General features: G+C 40.9%; 2 protein-coding genes across 2 annotated transcripts; both read left to right on the forward strand.

The window, feature by feature from the left end:
* On the forward strand, positions 1–2,528 carry LOC110971468 (b(0,+)-type amino acid transporter 1-like). The gene has a single exon (XM_051950710.1). The coding sequence runs from the start codon at positions 271–273 to the stop codon at positions 1,018–1,020; it is 750 nt and encodes a 249-aa protein (XP_051806670.1). The 5' UTR covers positions 1–270; the 3' UTR covers positions 1,021–2,528.
* A 4,714-nt stretch (positions 2,529–7,242) lies between these two features.
* LOC127534730 (b(0,+)-type amino acid transporter 1-like) lies at positions 7,243–13,261 on the forward strand. The gene is made up of 6 exons (XM_051950720.1): positions 7,243–8,897; positions 11,596–11,729; positions 11,926–12,055; positions 12,142–12,266; positions 12,363–12,450; positions 12,535–13,261. Exons 1-6 carry the CDS (start codon positions 8,181–8,183, stop codon positions 12,763–12,765), a joined length of 1,425 nt encoding a protein of 474 aa, XP_051806680.1. The 5' UTR covers positions 7,243–8,180; the 3' UTR covers positions 12,766–13,261.
* Positions 13,262–14,097: the final 836 nt, after the last annotated feature.

Genomic DNA, 14,097 nt, shown 5'->3' on the forward strand with positions numbered 1-14,097 from the left:
TCAGTCGGGTTTCTACACATCTGAGCATCGTGGACTCAGCTGTTCGGCATCTCTGATCTGGAAACATAAAAATGAGTGCATCTGTGATACGTGACCTTCCTGTAAATTACCGATCATCTTTTACAAAGATAAGGCACCTGGCTAAACCCACAGCTGTAAGAACTGCCCACATAATTATTAACTCTGTGAGTTGACTTTGGCCACAGAATAACAGTGTTTTCTCCACAGTAGAGGTGTCAGGCGATAGATTGTGTGTAAACTGTGGCGGTGATGGATGACAAGACGCAGAAGCTCAGTCTGAGGAGAGAAGTGGGGCTGGTGGGAGCCGTGTCCCTCATTGGAGGGACGATGATTGGGTCTGGGATCTTCATGTCCCCGCAGACGGTCCTGTCCACCATCGGCAGCCCTGGAGCCAGCCTGGTGGTGTGGGCCTGCTGCGGCTTGCTGGTGATTCTGGCGTCTTTCTGCTACGCTGAGCTGGGCACTGTCATCAGAGAGTCAGGGGGCGAGTACATCTACATCCTCAAGACTTCAGGTCCAGTCGTCGCCTTCCTGTTAATCTTCAGCTCGGTGTTATTTGTGAGACCTGCTGGCATTGCCGGTATCGCGCTGAGTTTTGCTCAGTATGTCGTGGCTCCTTTCTACGGAGACTGCCCTCCTCCGGTGCTGACGGTGAAGTGCGTGGCTGCTGCTGCTATCTTGGTGCTCGCCATCGTGAACTGCCTAAACGTTCGCTTCTCAATGTCAGTTCAGGTGTTTTTTATGACAGTCAAGGTTCTGGCTTTGGTGGTCATTATAATAGGAGGCGTGGTGATGCTTATCAGAGGAAACACAGGGAGCTTTGAAGACTCCTTTGAGAACACAAATTTGGGCATCAATCCAATTGGCATTGCTTTCTACCAGGGACTGTGGTCGTATGACGGCTGGAACAATCTGAATTCTGCGACTGAAGAGTTGAAACGTCCAGAGGTGAGTAAGAGGATGGAAGGATTTCCTCTGATTACTGCACTGAGTTGCTGACTAAGACCAGGAGTGTCAAACTCATCTTAGTTCAGGTTCCACATTCAGCCCAGTTTGATCTAAAGTGTGCAGACCATTAAAATCATAGCATAATAACCTATAAATAACCACAACTCCACATTTTTCCTTTCCTGTTTTAGTGCAAAGAAGTATGTTCTGGAAATGTTCACATTTCAGGAACTAAAAAACAGGACACAAAATGTCAAAAGTGAGAATTAAAATGACAGAAACAACAGAAAACAAAACAGAAAAGAGAAAATTAGACAAAAAAATTTACAAAAATGAGACAAAATACACACATGACAATATAAAAAATTGCAAGCAAGAAACAAAACGTCAAAAGAATAGAAAACGCAAGCGAGACAAAAAAACTCGACAAAAACGATGCTAAAAACAATGAATAAAGCAAAACACAAAATGATAAAAATGACAACAAAACAAGCGAGACGAAAGGAAACACAAAACGACAAAAATGAGAAACAAAATGACAAACATGAGACAAACAAAAGTCAGACTCAAAAATGAAAAAAATATAAAAATGAGGCACAACACAACAAAAGTGAGAAACAAACTGACATGAAACAAAAAGGAGACAAAAATTAGACAAGTTACAAAGCGACAAAAAAAATGGACAAATGACAGAGACAAAAAATGACTAAAGCAAGAAGCAAAACGACAAAACACACAAACACAAGCAAGACAAAAAAGATACACAAAACCATAAATAAAGCGAAACAGAAAATGACAAAAATGAGAAACCAAATGATTAAAACATGAGACAGACGACAAAAACCAGACCAAAAAAGACAAAATATTACTAAAATGAGGCCCAAAGCAAAAGAACAATGAACGATCTAGTGTTTTACTTTACGATCAAATCTAGAATAATCTGCCCATGACATTCTGACCCCCTCACTATCATTCACAATCAATACGTAACACATGATTTCTTTGGCAGAGAACAGAATTTATGTTTTTTATTGCCTACCCAGGTGATAAAACCAACCAAACGAGAATCTTAATTAATCATTTAATGTTTACAATCTTGTCTAAGCAGTGAACTTCACTGATATCACGCAGGGTAATTATGTTGAAGTCTGGAGTCCAGTTGTGAAGTAAGACACCATTCAGCCTTTTCAATGTTCTTTTAGTGGTTTAGATGGGCAATAAATATGCATGTGACATCAACATCATTATCAATATCAGCCGGTAAAGGCTTTAAAATGAGATATTGGCATCAAGTCAAAATAAACACTATCAGATAAAGCACCTCTGGTTGAAAGTTTACAGTTATATAAATGTTATGTAGAAATAAATGTGGTGTTCAGTACACTACTGGTCAAAAGTTTGGGGTCACTGATTATTTTTAGTTTTTTTTCAATGAAGATAACATTAAATGAATGATAAATCCAGTGTAGACATTGTTAATATGGTAAATAACTATTTTGGCCAGAAATGGCTGATTTTTAATGGAATATCTCCATAGGGCAGGGGTGACGAACTCCGTTTCTGGAGGGCCACTATCCTGCATGTTTTAGATGTTTCCCTCTTCCAACACACCTGATTCAAATGATCAGGCTCGTTATCAGGCTTCTGCTGAGCTTGATGATAAGCTGATAATTTGAAGCAGGTGTGTTGGAAGAGGGAAACATCTAAAACATGCAGGATAGTGGCCCTCCAGGAACTGAGTTTGACACCCCTGCCATAGGGTGTCACACTCCTCTGGTGCCAGTGCCGACACTGCTGACTGAGAACAGCTGAGGAGTGTAGCTGAACTTGCTAATCAATCAATCAGCCCAGCATAAAGCCTGGCGCTTCCCACACCACTCTGCTGCGTCATTGACTCCCACCTGACCCAAACCTGCTTCATACCTGCCACTTGCCTGTCACATATCTCCAGTTTGATGTTCCTGTTGGACATGCTGCACTCTGCCGCGAGCACCTCGCTCACTGGACAATTGGACTGTCCCGTTCTTCCCCATGGACTATCTCACCTGCTCTGACTCCCCTCCTCACCCAGGACTGCCGTGAGTTTCTCTCCTTCCCCGTTCATTTAGACTAGCCATCACGCCCGTGAGCCGTTGCCCTTTGTTCTCTTAATTCCCTATTCAGTTTATTCCACATGCGTCGTCCTTCGTTCTGTTCATTTCCTGTTCTGTTTATTCCACGCCCCTCACCCTTAGTTCTGTTAATTCCCTGTTCTTCCTATGCCACGTGCCTCCCTTATGGAGAGCCTTTAGTTTGATTTATTAGCAAAATAAAATCCTTTTTTCACTTCACCCACCTGCCTGTTGCCTGCTGCATGGGTTCGCACCACCTGATCCCTGACTTAGGGGTACAGAGGAACATTTCCAGCAACCATCACTCCTGTGTTCTAATGCTACATTGTGTTAGCTAATGGTGTGGAAAGGCTCATTGATGATTAGACAAGTCAACTTCATTTATACCGCACTTTTAAAAGCAACCAAGGTTGACCAAAGTGCTTTACAGTTCAGAAATATGAAGCAAGACCTAATCTGTGAGGAAATATACAGAGCAAAAGGAGCAATGCCATGCATCAGGTGTCAGTGCTCAGCTACAGTTAAAAGCCAGAGAGGACATGTGTGACTTTAGTAGGGGCTTGAAGGTATCAAGAGACCGAGCGGTTCTAATCGGAACAGGTAAGTGGTTCCACAGACTGGGTACAGCCACAGAAAAGGCTCAGTCATCTCTGTTTCTGAACCTGGATCTGGAAACATCTGATTGGCCGACCTCAGTGATAAAACTGAAGCACGAACAGTTAAAAGCTCAGATGGATAAGAAGGTTCCAACCCATTTGACAGCTTAAAAACAAGCAATAAAATCTTCAAAACAATTCTGAAGCAGACAGGTAACCGGTGGAACGAGACTAAAACTGGAGTGATGTGCTCCTGTTTCTTTGTTCCTGTTAGGAGCCGGGCAGCAGCATTTTGCACCAACTAGATCCGACAAAGAGACGTCTGATCCAGACCCACATACAGAGAGTTACAGTACTCCAACCTAGATGTGATGAAGGCATGTATAGGCGTTTTTCCACTAGCACCTACTCGCTCGACTCGGCTTGATTCTACTCGGCTTGGTTTAGGTCATTTTTCATTACAATTGAGCAACACCTCATCGTGGGTGGAGTCAAAAAACACTCACCATCCTCCAACATGGTCTCCAATAATCCAGCAGTGAAGTCGAAGCCCCTCTCCCTCCCGTTGCTCGCCGGTCAGTGCCCGTAAATGGCGTCAATTTGGCTAAACTACTTCCAATACCTCCAGTTGTTGGTCCCTTTTGAGATTTTTCAGCCATCTACTCGGAGACCTCCAGATAAACTTTCTGGTTGTGAGTCGCTCCATCTGTATTCTTAGGTCCGCCACTAAAGACAGAAAAGTCTCGACCTCTTCATTTGCCCACGGTACAGGTCTTGTGTGTCATCACTTCCTGTCCAATCAGGGGCCTGCATTCTGTAGACATCACATTATCGGCTCGACTCAGCTCACTTGGAACTCTGGCCAACTCGGTACTAAAATAGTACCAGGTACTATGTCCTAATGGAAAACCTTACAAAAGCAAGTAGGTGCTGGTGGAAATGCGTCATGTGACTCTCTCAAAGTTGAGGTGGGACAGATAGAGCTTGACTTTGGCTAATAGTCTCATTTGAAAGAATCTGGTTCTGACAACAGAACTGATTTATTTGTCAATTTTAAAAGACTTGTCAAAAATCACATCTAGATTCTTTGAAGAGGGTCGATTATAGATTCCCAGTGGGCCAAAAGCACAAACGGAGTCAACTGATTGCTCTGTACGGGTAACAACAGTCTCTGTTTCGGTTCCATTGAAAGAAAGAAAATCAATGTCCAACCATGATTTTAGATCCTCTACACAGTGAAGTAATTGCTGTGATGAACCAGCAGTTTTGAGACTAACTGTTAAAAAAATCCTGACCTCTTTTGTTCAGACGTGAGGTGAAAACATAGATGTTGATTGGTTCTTTGACAGTTTTCTAACATCTATGTTTCACCTTATATCTGAACAAAACAACTCAAAACTACTGCATTAGTACGAAGACATGTTGAATATTTTTGAGCTAAATCTGGACATCATCTGTAAAACCCTTGTGCAGTTATTTTAGCACATGAATAGAAGTGAGTTTTCATGGAAATCAGGGAATTGTCTGAGTGACCCCAAACTTTTGAACAATAGTGTGTGTGAGTTTGTGTTAAAAACACTGCAGGAAAATCTTGAAGTTGTCTGCAGTTAGGTGAAATAATCGTATATCATCAGTAGGAAAACATCACCATATGGAATATAGGAAAAAGTCCAATATCATGCATGCTTCCCTTCACATTAGAGACCAAATAGTTTTATAATGGGTTTTTATTTGACTGATTGGTTTCTTCTGGTTGGAAATGACTTAAACAAGTTCCAAAGATTGCAAAACATTGTGTCAGTGATTTAACTAGATTAGCACTACTTAATACATAGCTAATTTTATGTATTTTTTGTATTTTAAAAAAAGATGGAGTTACTCAGTTTCAACTGGATGGTCTTGATGGTAATCCATGAGTTTATTTTGGCCTTTTACCATCGTAGCTGCGTCCTATAGTGCCAATTAAGTTCTCACAGTGAGTAAATCATTGCACTTTTGTCATCTTTGGTCACTTGTTAAAGTTAATTCCAACCAGAAGAATTCGGTGGGTCAAATACAAATGAGCATGGGTATAAAAAATTTTGGGCATCACGTTCATGGCTGTGGAGCATGAATTATCTTCAGGTTTAGTAGCAGGCTTGACAACTTCCTACCTGTTGCATAGAACTTGAGCCAGAACACAGTGACTAGACAAGTTTGGGTCAGAACCATTATGCTTCTGACCCCAACTGATAGTCCAATCACCTGGTTCATTTACTGTATCTGCTACGACTATCTGAACATGGAGGAACGCGAACAAAGAGACCTCAGGCTGCCCAGCCAAGTCATGGTGATCGGTGTTTAAATTCATCCGCTTGCCACAAAGATGAGTCAGTTTGGACAACAGGCTGCATTTGTAGCAAAGATGTATTTAAAGGCCTATACTAAGGAGCGGTTATAAAAACGGGAAAACAGTATTTAGTCTGTTTTGAGACTGTCTGTTTGAGCTGGATGTTGGGAAGAAAGGTCCTTCCAGAGTACTTCACACCCTGTGGTCCATATTAAACCGTGAAACACACAATTGTGATTTGATCTACATTACCAGTCAGAAGTTTGGACACACCTTCTCATTTATTGGTTTTTCATTATTTACATTGTAGGTTCTCAATGAAATGGTTCTCCAACAGTCTTGAAGGAGTCCCAGAGATGCTGAGCACTTGTTGGTCCTTTTGTCTTCACTCTGCAGTCCACCCTATCCCAAACCATCTGGATTGGGTTTAGGTCAGGTGACTGGAGGCCAGGTCATCTCCATCATCTCCTTCTTGGTCAGATAGTCCTTCCACAGCCTGGAGGTGTGTTTGGGACAATTGTCCGGTTGGACAATAAATAAAGGTCCACCTAAACCAAACTGGATGGGATTGGATGTCATGTTGTTTATTTTGAACAATGCAGGTTCAGAGTTCCTTCAGTTTGGAATAAATCCCCAACAGTGTCACCAGTAAAGCACCCCCACACATCACACCTCCTCCTCCATGCTTCATGGTGGAACCATGCATGTAGAGACCATCATACCTCCTCCTCTATGCTTCACAGTGGGACCATGCATGTAGAGACCATCCGTTCACCTTTTCTGGTCTCACAAAGACACGGCGGGTGGAACCGAAGATCTCAAATTCAGACTCATCAGATCAAAGCCCAGATCTCCACTGGTCTAATGTCCATTCCTGGTGTTTCTGGGTCCAAACTGATCTCTTCTGCTTGTTGTTTTTCCATAGTAGTGGTTTCTGAGCAGCTATTGGACCATAAAGGCCTGACTGGTCAGTCTCCTCTGAACAGTTGATGTAGAGATGTGTCTGCTACTAGAACTCTGTGTGGCATTTATCTGAGCTCTAATCTGAGCTGCTGTTAACTTTCCATTTCTGAGGCTGGAGACTCGGATGAACTTCTCCTCAGCAGCAGAGGAGACTCGTGGTTTTCCTTTCCTAGAGCGGTCCTCATGGGAGCCAGTTTGGTTGTAGCGCTTGATGGTTTTTGCGGCTGTACTTGGGGATACATTCAAAGTTCTTGTAGGTTCCTGGTAAGTTTCTAGGTAGTTTCTGGATTGTTCTTTGTAGGTTCCTGGGTAGTTCCTAGATGGTTCCTTGAGGATCCAGTCAAAGTTCTTGAAATGTTCCTGATGGACTGACCTTCATGTGTTAAAGTAATGATGGACTTCCTTGTAGGTTCCTTGGTAGCCCCAAGATGGTTCTTGGTAGGTTACTGGGTATTTCCGAGATGGTTTCTGGGTAGTTCTTAGATAGTTCCTGGAGGATTCCTTCAAAGTTTTTGCAATTTTCCAGACTGACTGACCTTCAGTTCTTAAAGTAATGATGGACTGTCGATTCTCTTTACTTAGCTGATTGGTTCTTGCCATAATATGGATTCTAACAGTTGTCAAATAAATCTGTCAACTGTAGACCAACCTGACTTCTGCACAACACAACTGATGGTCCCTACCCCATTAAGAAGGCAAGAAATTCCGCAAATCAACCTTGATAAGGCACACCTGTGAAGTGAAAACAATTTCAGGTGAGAGTGTGCAAAGCAGTAATCAAAGCAAAGGGTGGCTGTTTTGAAGAATCTAAAGTATAAAACATGCCTTGACTTATTTCACACTTTTTTCACTACATAATTCCATATGTGTTCATTCATAGTTCTGATGCCTTCAGTGAGAATCTACAACGTAAAAAGTCAGGAAAACATTAAATAAGATGTGTCCAAAGTTTTGACTAGTAGTGTCTGGAATGCTGCCAAGGTTAACAGATTTGGCTTATAATCAAACCTCGTAAAATGGTTTGTAAGTACAGCATGTAACTTATCAAGTAACTTATATGGAGCAATCCTAGTCTGTTGTCCTTTGACCTCTACTGTCATTTCTGATGTGAACTGAATATAGGCTAGCTGTCAGACTATCTCATGGTCTTTTGGAGTCTGCTCTGTTAGAGTGAACTGTGCCTTCATTTGATGCTGTCTGATCTCTGACAACATGGGGGACCAAAAATTTGAAGCTCTGAGAATGAAGCGGGAGATTGGGTTGATTGGTGGTGTTGCAATAGTTTCTGGAACTATGATCGGATCTGGAATATTCATGTCCCCACAGTTTGTTCTGGGCTACGTGGGAAGCCCCGGAGCAAGTCTGGTGATCTGGACTGTCTCAGGACTTGTTGCTATGTTTGCTGCTCTGTCCTACACAGAGCTTGGGACAGTCATTCCTGAATCTGGTGGGGAGTTCATCTACATCCTGAGGATCTACGGTTCCTTTCCCGCGTTTTTTGCAGCGGTCACATTCGTCGTGCTTGTGAAGCCTTTCAGTGTTGTAGCAATGTCAATCAGCATTTCAGAGTATGCCATGGCGCCCTTTTACGGAGGCTGTGAGCCTCCTCAGCTGGCAGTGAAGTGTGCAGCAGTTGTGTGTATTCTGGTTGTTGCAACAGTCAACATCTTGAGTGTTCGGCTTGCTGTCAGAATCCAAGTGGTCTTCTTGATAGCCAAAGTCATCGGGTTAACAGTCATTGTTATTGGAGGGTTTGTGGCGATGATTCAGGACAGCACTATGATTGTGGAGAATTTGAAAGCTGAGAATTCATTTAAAGGCACTCAGTCCTCTTTGAGTACATTAGGAATGGCTTTTTATCAAGGACTCTGGTCTTATTCCGGCTGGTTCTGCTTGAACTATGTCACCGAGGAGCTGAAAAGACCTGAGGTAAGACTGCAGAGTTGGAAATGTCCATACAAATAGAAGCATTATGCACATTTTTTTAAAGTATGATAACCTCTCTAGTTACCTGGCAGCTGGAGCCTTGATCAAGATTATACAGAACAAACACAACGCATTGATGTTTAACAAGTTTCAGGAGTTGTGACCACATTGTAAAATTTATTGGTTATTTTCAACCTTGTGTTTTATTGAAGTTAATTTTAAAGTCCATTTAATAGTCTGACTTCAGATAGCTTTTTATTGCTGTTATCACAGTCCTATCTAGCTGTGATAAGGTTTGTTTCCTCCAGCATTATCATATTCATGTGTACAGTTAGTATAAATATGTAAATATATATTCAATGTACATTGATAGAAAACCAAACAAAAGTTCTGAAAAGTTAATCATTCTGTTATTCAAGTTTCTGTAGATTCTGAGAGAAACATTCAATGATTTACACAAAGAATGATGCAGAGGCTTCAGGACCAGAAACATTTATTCACATCCATTATGTTGAACTGTGGTGGATGGTACAGTGTAAAACATTTTATTAGCTTTCAGATCCAGAAGAATCAGACATATCCAGGTCAGTGTTGTTTGTCAGTTACCACCTGATTCTGACATTATCAGCTCATTTAAGCATATGAGTTCTGTAAAGCATCTTGAGACAATTTGACCTGTAATTGGCACTATATAAATACAATTGAATAGAATTGTCACTATCAGATGCCATTACACTCAAACCCTGTTTAAGTACTTCCATTTTCTGCTACTTTATACTTGTACTCCATTGCAGTTCTGAGGTAAACAATGTATTTTTGATTCAACTCCATTCATTTTAGAACTTTAGTACTTTCCATATCGACACCCTCTTTAAAAAATGGCGCAAGTCATTTCTTCAGGCTTTTCAGAATACACAATAAACTAAACCTTGACCTAGAAAAGCCCTTGAGAGTACAGTACTATGCTTATTCGTTGTATGATTTCCAACGGATGAAATCTTGAAAAATTGTGTGGTCTGCAGCAATGGATCTGTAGTAGGATCACAATCAGGTGTGCCGCCAGGAATTTTGGGCCCCATGGAAAATAAATTAAATTGGGCCCCCTCTGTGCTGCTGCGCTACCGTTGTTACCACATCTCTAGGACCTAACTGTCCCATCAAAGCTTTACATGACTCTAATTAAAGGCTTGCAACTGTCTTTCTTCTTGTAGTTCTATATTAGTACTAGCAAGATTTACTACTGGTGATTTGTATCATCCAGTACAGACAGAAGGTTATTTGTTTATTCATAAATCATTTCATAATGCTCATGATGTGATAAAAAATAATTTGTTTGAATTTATGTCATTAATGAATATTTCATTTTCTTTTTTGTAATGGTGAAAAGAGCAAGATTGACAGAAATCCTCAGACTCCCTGCAATGATACTGACATGCCAATGTCATTAGCACAGTATTGCTCACCTTCTTCACTGGGGCAGGGAGGGGTGATGGTATGGGGAGACTGGGGTGCTGCTGACTCATCATAATCATCAGCTGCTAAAAGGGGCAGGGGCAGTGATTTAATATGAATACCTTCCTAAACGTTTCCCTGCACTGACTAAATGTTGATAAAATGTAAGCTAACACTAATCTATAGCTAGTTGGTTTATTTCACCATGGACATTAGCCTAAACCAACAGGCTAAATTCAGACTACAGGCTACTCACCTTTCTTATTGAAAAACTGGCTCAGAGATCGTACGCCTTTCTTTTCTCTCTTTCCTTTCCTTCCTCTTCTGGTAACCAGATTTTTGTTTTTTTGACAACATTGTGGCCACACAGCAGCGACGTCTGTTTGGCGCATCTCCTGTCTGATTGCAAATAAGCACCGTTAGTGAGTGACGCTAAAGCGGACCAAACCATTTCATGCAGATACAGGGGGGTGGTCAGTCAATATAGATGTTTACTTTTTGTCAATGGATATTCAACTTTTAGTGCAATAAAAACATAGCGAATATGAACTGTATTATATTTGAAACGCACAATAGTAAAATACTGCGCTTAATATTAAGTTTAATAATTTAATTTTTTTTTCTACATATTTTTTGGGGGCCCTGTCATCCATGGGCCCCTGTCATCCATGGGCCCTTGGAATTGTCCTAACTTTTCACCCCTATATGGCGCCCCTGATAACAATCATGTGTTCAGTTGTTGTCATGGTTACAGTGACGCCATGCCGCTATCTGGCAATGATATAGAAATCTTCAACAAAGTCGTGGATCCAGACTATAAGTCGCATCACTGCCAAAATCTAATCACTTGGTCCTTGTGTGATTTCTGACCTTCCCTGAAAATTTCATCCAGATGCATTTCTCTATTTTTGAGGAATGTTGCGAACAGACAGACAAACCAACACCGATCGTCACATAACTTTGTTTTCCTTGGCCGAGTAATTAAGTGTTTGTTTTTTTTGTTTTTTTTTAACTGGGGTAACAAATCAAAGTGAGGAGTAGGATCATTGTCTCAGACACTTCTGTCTACTTTTTTGCAGCCAAGCAAGTCGCCCCCTGTTGGCCATTAGAAAGAATGCAGGTTAAAGCTGTTAAAACTTCATAGAGTTGAAGCTTTTATACTCAACTAGATTCCAGCATTAAAATTCAAACTCCCCATCCTGCAGGGTTATTAACCAGCGTTTAATAAATGTTACCTTTTTGCCTGCAGGTGAATCTTCCCAGAGCGGTGATAATAGCCATTTGTCTGGTGACCGGCTTGTATCTGCTGGTAAACGTGAGCTATCTGGCAGTGATGACGCCTAAAGAGCTCATGTCGTCCACCGCAGTAGCAGTGACCTGGGGGTAAGAAAACAACGTTGCACATTCACACTGATTCACACTTGCTGTTTGCTGTGTTAAAGCTGGGGCTTTAATCTGATATTTTAAATACTTCTGCCATCAAGAAGAAGGAAAAGAAATGATTGCACATTTGCATTCTCACCACAAAAAATATCATTTTCTCATTTTTCCACAACAAATGAAATGTTTTTTTTAACAGGAATAAGATGTTTGGCAGCTGGGGCTGGATCATGTCTGTGGCTGCAGCTTTGTCTGCTTTTGGTTCATTAAATGGGACATTCTTCAGCGGAGGTCGAATTTGCTTTGTTGCTGCCAGAGAAGGACACATGGTAACAGCCCCTCCACCTCATAAAAACGCATTCTTGTATAAAATGAAGTTGCAGCAGAGTTTCAGCCAGACTTGTTTGTTTTACAGCCAGATATTCTGTCCATGGCTCACGTCCACAGACTGACTCCTTCTCCAGCGCTGATCTTCACCACTGTGATCTCTCTGGTGGTGCTGATCCCTGGAGACTTTCAGAGTATTGTCAACTATTTCAGGTGAAGGCTGGTTCCGCATTTCTTCTTTATTTCGTCTTATTCGTTACACACATCTTTCTGTGATCGTCTTACATTCCTGTTTATTGCTGTTGTCAGTTTCACTGCCTGGTTTTTCTACGGCATCACCCTGTCCGGACTGGTCTATCTCAAAATCAAGAAGCCAGAGCTTCCCAGACCTTACAGAGTGAGCGTCACACTCTTTAGTCTATTCTTTAACACTGCATGAGAATCAGTTTGTGGTGATGCCTGTCTCTTCCTCTCTCCACAGGTTCCCATTATCCTCCCTTTACTGGTCATCCTTGCAGCAATATTCCTTGTGCTGGCACCCATCATAGACAATCCTCAGATTGAATATCTCTACGTGGCTTTATTTATATTCAGTGGAATTATAGTTTACGTACCGTTCATCCACTACAAGCTCTGCCCAGGACTATTGAACAAGCTAACAGTGTTCCTGCAGCTCTTTTTACAAGTCTCTCCAGCAGAGAAAAACCTGTGATTTCCACAGATCTGCCTCCTGATGCAGGGAATGAGAATCTGCTAAAAAGCAATCTCATAGGTATCGTCTTATTTGTACAGTTGCACAATTTTCTGTTTTTTTTTCTCTGATTTTAAAATCTGTAATGAATTTCAGTTTATTATAATAGTTCTTGTTTTTTTTTTCTTGCCAAAGGTTCCAAATGAAACATAAAAATGTATTTTATGACAAGAGAACTCCACGGCTGTACAAGAAGTTTCCAATTTCATATTTTTTTCTTGAAAGATTTGAAGATGAAATGCGTTTTGGGGCAAGTAAAAACAGGTATCTCTTTACTTTGTGTCTGCTGTGCTCATTAGCTGCAGCTTTATTTGACTGAAGCAGCAAAAAAAGTGTCACACTGCAGCTTCTCCAGGTGAAAAATACAAAAACTGCAGCATCCTCTCTCATTAAACAGTTAATGCTATAAATGCAATGTAGTTTTAAAGAGCTGTTTCAATAAAATAATGCATCAGCATTTGTGCTTCCCAAAAAAAAGTTTTTTTGTCGTTTTTCGTATCAGTTGGTTCCTTCTGTTCATCAATCAACTACTGGATTGTTTGATGTGCATGTTCCACACAAATCTGTGCTCCCCGGAGGATAGATCCTGACTTTCACGATCCCCTGACTTTTCCTGCAATAAACAGCTATTCAGTGGATTACTGTAACATTTCGTACTCGTATCCATGTCATTTTGTGGGTATATTTTACTGATCCTTCAAATTTTCATTAGGTTTCAGAGTTTATTTGTCCAGTGCTTTACTTTATGAGTTTTGGCTCTCAAGCAAGTACATTTTAACATTATAACTCAGCGTTGCAAGCATTTTAGCTCTGCTAATGCTGAGTTCTTGCAGTGTTTATATTCTGCATGACTCATTTTATCTAAAGTATATGTTCTTTCATTGTCTGCTGTAATTATTTAACCTGGACTACAACATCAGTGGAAAGAAATCTCAGTGAAGCAAAGCTTCTCTAAACAAATGTGCTTTTTGAGTCATACAGGTGGAGAGAGATTGTTAATATTTACCAAGGTGACACATTCAGATCATTTCTGTCTGCCACAGGACACAAAAGAACAGCACTGTGTAGAAAAGTGCGACATTCTGAGTTTCTTCTCTACAGAACCAGGACTGTGCTAGACCACCATGTTTTCTCAGAACAGACTGAGGAGATATTCACTGAATTATTGCCACCACATTCAAAATCAAAACAGACACTTGCACATATGTGAACTTTTTTAAAAAGTTTTTTAAATGATTATCTTCCAAAAGGATAAAACAAGACATGGCCAATTCATAGTGCAACTTTCACAAG

The sequence above is a fragment of the Acanthochromis polyacanthus genome, chromosome 1 (genome assembly GCF_021347895.1).
Source record: "Acanthochromis polyacanthus isolate Apoly-LR-REF ecotype Palm Island chromosome 1, KAUST_Apoly_ChrSc, whole genome shotgun sequence".
Lineage (NCBI taxonomy): Eukaryota > Metazoa > Chordata > Actinopteri > Pomacentridae > Acanthochromis > Acanthochromis polyacanthus.

Coding starts and splice junctions, on each gene's coding strand:
- LOC110971468 (XM_051950710.1), top strand. CDS start 271: ATGGATGACAAGACGCAGAAGCTCAGTCTGAGGAGAGAAGTGGGGCTG.
- LOC127534730 (XM_051950720.1), top strand. CDS start 8,181: ATGGGGGACCAAAAATTTGAAGCTCTGAGAATGAAGCGGGAGATTGGG. Junction 12,056..12,141: donor CTGCCAGAGAAGGACACATG/GTAACAGCCCCT, acceptor TTTGTTTTACAG/CCAGATATTCTGTCCATGGC. Junction 12,267..12,362: donor AGTATTGTCAACTATTTCAG/GTGAAGGCTGGT, acceptor TGCTGTTGTCAG/TTTCACTGCCTGGTTTTTCT.